Below are 7050 nucleotides of genomic sequence, written 5' to 3' on the forward strand. Positions count from 1 at the left end.
CATCCACGGCTGTTGGTTTGTGTTCAGACCAGATAAAGACTGATAATCACGGCAGTGTTTTATTCACCTCTGTATATTACATTCAGTCTTTCATATTAAAGACTAGCAGCAGTACATGTTTTAACACATCCAGTTCATTTACAGTAGAGGAAGTGTTCTGTTTTCACGATGCCGCACCAGAAGTCGATCAACACTTGGAATATTCCAGTCGTCTCTTTCCACAATTGAGGTTGGTCGACTGAATTTACAGCTCGAACAAAGCCGGGAGAATTTCCATTCATTTGGCTTTTTTCTTGGCCTGTAATAAAGAGTATTACTTTTCAATCACACCCATCTATCACGACTACATAAGTCCAGCAGGAAGATTACTGAGTCATCACTTACTGCAGCTGTAAAGCAGGTCTTCAGTGCTTCAAATTCCTTGGCACACATGTCCTTCCTCAGCTCCTGTCTGCCTGTTGTGGTAGCTGCCACACACTTCCCATACGTTGCTGCCTGAATCACACACACAAGTTGACATTAGACAAAAGAAAAATCATCTTTTTCACTAATGGTAAAAAAAAAAAAAAACATGTAAAAAAAATTCTCCTCTCTGTGATTGTAATGTTTCTACTCTGCTGACCTCTTTGTGTGCTCTGTACACCCCTTGGTGATTCTTACTAGACACTTGCTGTAGAAGGGAACTGCGTTGCAATGCATTACTGCATAAAGTAACGCGAATAAAGCTCAACCTATTCACCCGCAGCTAAACCCGAGCCTACATATATTAATACACATTGAATCAAATAAAAATACTAAGTGAGGTTGGCTACACAAACAAGGGGATCCACAAATATGACATCTACCTTCCAGTGTTTATGACTGGCATCCTCTTGTAACCTGCACTCTGCAGTCTTTATTGTATCAATTCTTACAATCTCCAATCTGATAATAAAAACAAAGATCGTGTGGACTGTGTGTAGTCGCATAGGCAGCTAGCTGGAATTCATTTGAATGTGAACTATGTCGGAGTTTTAAGACACTATGTCCCTACCTTAAGAGAAGACAGCAGGGCTTACCTCTCCTGCACACTGTGCAAAAAGTTCAGGGAAAAGTCTCATTTTCTCTCGACTGCGACTCCAGACATTTGTCCCAGACATAGTTACTATTCACGCGTCAACGCAAGTCCTTGAGGTGTTTAACTTTAAATTGATAGATAACCCGATAACACTTAACGCTAGTTTGTTAAATGTACTAGCAAACGTTTAAGCTGTAGATGAAGCATCTCTGTAAACCATGGAGAGCGCCATATTGTTGACCCTGTCATCAAGAAAACGTCCAGCGAGATATTCGGTAATGTGATACGCTCATATCCACGTCAATCAAATAGTCAGCGTCAAGTTTCCCTGAAGTTGATTCGCCGGTTTCTTTTTAGCGTAGGCGTAACCAGAACGCCAATAGACGCTGGGGGTTGCTACTTGCTGCTCTGTGATTGGCTAGCTGTCACCTCGAACACCGCCTTCCCCTCGTACCCCTCGGAGGAAGATGAGTAAACCCGCAGCAAGGATTGCTAAATCATGGCAACATTTATGGAACGACTGGCTTTTCTTCAGAAAGTAAGTGCTGTGTTCGGCCATTACTTCTTGTCAACACGAGTTACAGCTGAACGGCACGAGACGAGTATGACGTACGTTCGCGTGTCTGTTTGTATCTGTTAAGTTGGCCCAGCACTAGCTTGCTAGTAGCCTGCTAGCTAACAGTAAGAAGAAACACATTTGCCGGTTGCATTTCATGTCATGTTCCTGTTGACCTGCCAGCTTGTTTCGTTGAATTCTTAAAGCAGCGGACAGGGTCATTCAGCATTGTTATACCGGTCTGTTTGGCCAAAGCTAACCTGGTACTCACTCTGGTGTCATGTCACGTGTGTGTCCACCCTCAGTCTGTGTTTCGCCGTGAATCAAACTTAATACACGGGTATTTGGTTGTGGACTGGTCAATGTTCATGGGATACGAGATCGCTTAGTGTCAGCTTTGAACTTGTATGATTCTTTTTTCTTTTTTTTTACCATCATCCTTTCCACCGACTGAAGGTCCCAACTCTGATGAAGGCTACAGCAGACAATGAAACCCCCTGTCCTGGTTATCTTTTCCAAGAAATTGGAAGTATCCTTTGCCAGCTTCTGTTGTACCACTGTGGACAAATGGTTGGAATCCATTGATTTTAACGTGTCAAAGCTCTCCCTTTTTTAATGTAAAGTTAGTAAAGCGCTCAAATGCCGATTGATCATAGAAGTCATGTTGTATTCCAGAAATCCTACCAATGAAAACTCTTCAGGTAAAATAACTGGATGCGAATCCATCCATGGTTTTATATTATCATCCAAAAGCAGTTTGTCAAAAAGTTTATTATCCTGACCAGGAGTCGGTAAAAATTGAAGCACTTCAGTAAGTTCATGATAAAACAGGACAGCAGTCAAGTGCTCTTCATAGTTAAGTTGTTGTGTTCTGGTATTTTAACCAGCAAATAATCACTTTTCTCGAATCCGACATACTGATTCTCACGTGCTATGATGGTAATATCCTTAACCATCAGCATACTGTAGAAATCTCCCACGAGTCTTCAGGTTGCAGTCAGTGTTTGTTGGAGTACCTTCTGGAGCGGTTGCAGGTGGAGTCCTGTCATGTCAAACTTAAGGTACGAACAGTGACTATTATCCTAGTTTCGGTCTGTAACATGAAACTTTAAAGTGGAGCTGTGACATGTTGCCATAAAAAAAGTTTTAAATGATTTGTATCCCTTTCCTGTCTGCGAGTAACTCGAGGTTCTGCTTATGTTGCTGGTATTTTAGGTGCTGAAAATCTTTGTCCATCTTTGTGGTCATGGCTCAAACCATTTCCTCACAGAACTTCGAAGGAACTCCACGTTCATCCAGCAGGCATCAGGTTAGACATTGGCCCCTTTCAGCGATATGGAACTCTTATCACCCTGTGGCCGCTTTGTTGTTCGCAATATTCACTCGCTGTCGGGTGTTTCGCCTTTTTTAAGTTTACAGTGGCCCTCCTGATCCCATCCATGGCACAGCATTGTACCAGAAAGTGAGAAATACAGCACAGGTGAGCATCCGGCTGTAGTTAAATCATGTCAATCATATCTGTGACAGCTCGGCAAACACACTCAATTTACACTTTTTCTGTTTGCAGGAAGTGGCCAGGTTGCTTTTCACAGATATCATTTCCACTAAAGACGGTGTGTCTCCGCTCAACCTAGCCCTCCCAACAATGGGTGAGTGATGAATAACGAGTAATACAATAGGTGCCGTTAAATTCTTTACAACATTTATTTAGGTATAGTCTTTTTTGAAAAACCCATCAATAGCTGAAATGCCCTGAAGACTTCTGCTCAGACTGAATTTGGGCACAGCTCTACTGGAAATGATGTGACAGTCCAAAGAACAGGACTAATCAGTCACACGTGAGAACACCTGTGCAGATGTACCAGGGCTGTGTAGGGCTGCAATTAAAGACCAGATAGACTTCTTATTTGCTATTTATCTCAATAACCGTCTAAATGTATATATGGAGCCTAACAAATTCAGGCATTTAACCAACTCGAAAACAAATCAAAATTGTCGCAACTCATTCCTATTGTTGTATATAATGATAGTGTACGTCTGAAATATTAGCGAGAGCTTGATTTATAAGATTGATGAGGAGCTTGAATTTTTAAAATAACTTTCATCATGTTATTTGTATTTTGTGAACTAAAAGCCCAGAGTGCAAGAGGTCTCCTGTGTCTTTCTGTCCAGGTATGGGCTCAGCAACTTCCCACAGGTCAGGAATGCAGGGCTTTGGATACAGTCCAGGGAAGCAGGAGACAGGTGATGGATATAGACTACTGAACACTGAACACTGAACGCTGAACGCTGAACACTGAACGCTGAACACTGAACACTGAACACTGAACACTGAACACTGAACACTGAACACTGATACAAATCCAGTTAAGCTTCTGTGTTCATTTCTGGACCCTTTTTTTTTGTTGTCTTTACCTGCTCCTACCAGCAGGCAGTGACTCACTACTGGATAAGATCCAGAAAGCTGCAGAGGTAGTGGCCAGTGCTGTCCTTCCCCCAACTGAACACCAGGGCATCCGTCTCCATGACAACCATTACCGGGCCATAGTTGCGCCGTCCGCACCCATAGAGGTGGCTGTGCCTGCGTGTGCCTATAACCTGCCTGCTCGCACACCAACAGGTGAGACGTAAACGTAGGTGATGGCAACGTGGGCTTGGGTTTCTAAATGGAAAGAGTGAATCTTAAATGTATTTACGTATGAACCCTTTACCAGCTCTCTTTGTAGCAGCATGTCAAGACGTATTTGAGTTTGATTATACCTTTTTATTTACTACCGTGTGTCTTCACGGCAGCATCGATCCAGCGATGTCCAGGGCAGGTGGGAGGCGGCTGGGAAGAGACCGACAGCAGCAACAGCTCCTCTCACAACTCTTCTCAGGATATCGCAGCTAACAGCAGGGCCTCTTTGGGCAGCAAGTCAGCTGGTACCGGGAGCCAATCGGGGGCCAGTAGAGAGAGCAGTGGGGACCTATCAGAAAGGTGAGTGGCAGAGTCGACCTGCCTGAATTGCACCATAATCGCATTGGAGAGGTAGTGTAGTCTCTGAATCTCACACTTCTTCTGGCCTTCAGGGTGGAAGCCTTGCAGTTGGGGGACTGTGGCCAGGAGGTGGCGCTGATCAGCAGACTGACTGAAGGATCCAGAGTGTTCCTGTCCAGAGAGGAGAGCCAGCACTTCATTAAAGAGTCAGTGCATTTAAACTGAGAATACTCCAGAGTCTCCCTTTTATTAACAGTATTAATTGTCAGTTTTTTAAAATCATTCCTGTCTCATTTGATCCGTCAGGTGCTCCATTCTAAACTGTGAGGTTGTGGTGGAGTTGCTCTCGAGCAGGCTTCAAGATCCCTCAAACACTGTTAAGATGGTAACAATGGTTAGATTTATTGGCGATTTAAGGTTTTCTTAATTATAGAATGCGATGCTAATATAGATCTCTCTTTTCCTCCCAACCTGCAGCGGGCACTGTCTGCTGTAGCATGCCTCCTGACCTCTGACCTCCTTTCTCTGGAACAAATGTTCGGAGCTACGCAACGAAGGCTCCGCCAGCTGAGTGAGGGGGCTCCAGGACCTGTGGCCAACAAAGCCACCAAGGTACTGTAAGAAACCTAAAGGGAGCCAAAATGGTGAAGACACAAAGGATACTCAAAATAAGGGTGTATTTATTTATTTTTGTGCCTATCTCCTCTTACCAGATCCTGCGACAGTTTGAGGCTCTGATGGGTGGAACTGTACACGCTCAAAGACGGGATACAGCGAACAACAGCCACCAGGCAACAACTAATCCGCTTACCTCAGCTACCCACTCGGACCCTTTACTTCCAGACCACTCTGCTGGCAATCCCACCCTCAACCATTATCAGCCTGACATCTCACCCACTGGTGTCCCCCATCCACCAAATCACCCATCTTCCCACTCTAGTCTGTTCTTGGACCAGAGAGACCTCTCAGGGGAGCTGATGAACGACTGCGATGAGGAGAAACAGTCTCCCATTCTGCGTGCGTTGGTGCAAAACCAGTCGGAGCCAGTCAGGACGGCTGAGGTTAAATTGGTTGCTGAGGAATCGGAACTTCACACAAACAGGAGCTCTTCCCACCGTGCTGAGCCCCAGAGTGAGCAGGCATGTCTGGGCCGACTGTCCCTGTTCAGCGGTATGGAGCTGGTGGCTCAGGGGAGGCCCCTGTGTACGAGAGGGACGTCCCAGACAGAGACGGACATGACAGGCGACGACCGCTCAAGGGAGAATCTAGCTGTGCATAACAGTATTGACATCAATAAAACCAGTGATGAGTCTCCTTTTATTAGCAATACAGTTGCATCTGACAGCAGTCAACCAGTATCGGCCTTCACGTTTCTTAACTTTTGACCACAGACCAACGTTGTACAGCTGGAACTGTCAGTTCAAAACCAATGATGTCATTGTGTGTGTGTGTGTGTGTGTGTGTGTGTGTGTGTATATACTTTTAGAAATCTATTTAATTTTATAAACCAAGATCGGATCTGTAAGCGTGGAACTATATATAGACAGCAGATTTACATTATGTTTTTTTTTTTTTCTGTATGGTGCCTCCTTGGAACTTGCATTAAGCAGTGGACTGGCCTGAGAGACAGATTTAGGAACCATAACTGTTGTCCTTTTAGAGTGAGTGCCATCCACAGTTGGCATGATAACCCCCTACACTCTCTTATGCGAGGACTGGTCTGTAAGCTATGCTGAAGTCTCATTTCTGAAAAGTGTTAAACAAGAATACTTGCCTTGACTTACATGTTATTATTGACAGTTGCTTTATCTCAGGATTCCTTTTAGCGAACTGAAACGACTTCTCGCCTCTGCAGCACGTCCTAAACCTCTGAGGGAGAATCCCTCGATTTGTAATTTGCACTACAGTTGCTTTTCTAATGGTCTCATAAACCTACAAATGAGGAGTTGTCTTCCATATTTTTGGTCAATGTTACGACTTGGTTTACAAATGATTTATTGTCTCCCATGTAACAATAAAAACAAACCCATGAGTGGTTGTAGAGTGCATGATCGAAGACTAGTGGATAACTTATGGAAGAATTTCTTATTGAGATGTGTGTGCATAACTTGTGTGGCATTGTGTTCAATAAAACCTCTGCCATCAGCATAATGCAAAATAGCAATTTAATGAGCGGTTGTTTCTGTAACCAAATACGAGGCAGATTACCTTCACTATCTCACTGTTGCTGTTCCATTTACATTCTCCACTGGGGTGTTGAGGACTGGAATGTAGTACACACGACATGCCAAAATGGTAATCCAACCTACCGATATGTACAATGAACGCTAGTGCTGTGTGATGTTTCTGTGAACGCAAGCTAAGCTTTGGCAATAGCTGAGCTGAGGAACAATAAAACCTGCTGTAATTTGGTTACAGCACTAACAACTACACAAATGACTTGTTATACTGTATTTA

General features: G+C 43.9%; 2 protein-coding genes across 3 annotated transcripts; one reads left to right on the plus strand and one right to left on the minus strand.

The window, feature by feature from the left end:
• Positions 1 to 10: 10 nt before the first annotated feature.
• On the minus strand, positions 11 to 1339 carry ndufaf8 (NADH:ubiquinone oxidoreductase complex assembly factor 8). The gene is made up of 3 exons (XM_034558487.1): positions 1059 to 1339; positions 385 to 495; positions 11 to 298 (listed from the first exon to the last, which is right to left on the minus strand). The coding sequence occupies exons 1-3, from the start codon at positions 1137 to 1139 to the stop codon at positions 278 to 280; spliced, it is 213 nt and encodes a 70-aa protein (XP_034414378.1). The 5' UTR covers positions 1140 to 1339; the 3' UTR covers positions 11 to 277.
• Positions 1340 to 1485: 146 nt separating this feature from the next.
• Positions 1486 to 7023, plus strand: tepsin (TEPSIN adaptor related protein complex 4 accessory protein). Of its 2 annotated transcripts, none has more exons than XM_034558483.1 (13): positions 1486 to 1595; positions 2070 to 2142; positions 2583 to 2674; positions 2829 to 2922; positions 3026 to 3093; positions 3181 to 3262; positions 3786 to 3857; positions 4042 to 4233; positions 4407 to 4593; positions 4686 to 4799; positions 4900 to 4978; positions 5071 to 5205; positions 5307 to 7023. In XM_034558483.1, exons 1-13 carry the CDS (start codon positions 1557 to 1559, stop codon positions 5976 to 5978), a joined length of 1899 nt encoding a protein of 632 aa, XP_034414374.1. In that variant the 5' UTR covers positions 1486 to 1556; the 3' UTR covers positions 5979 to 7023. The 2 variants fall into 2 exon arrangements, with proteins under 2 accessions (XP_034414374.1, XP_034414375.1); XM_034558484.1 differs by having other exon boundaries at positions 4045 to 4233.
• Positions 7024 to 7050: the final 27 nt, after the last annotated feature.

This window comes from Cyclopterus lumpus, chromosome 19 (assembly GCF_009769545.1).
Source record: "Cyclopterus lumpus isolate fCycLum1 chromosome 19, fCycLum1.pri, whole genome shotgun sequence".
Classification (NCBI taxonomy): domain Eukaryota; kingdom Metazoa; phylum Chordata; class Actinopteri; order Perciformes; family Cyclopteridae; genus Cyclopterus; species Cyclopterus lumpus.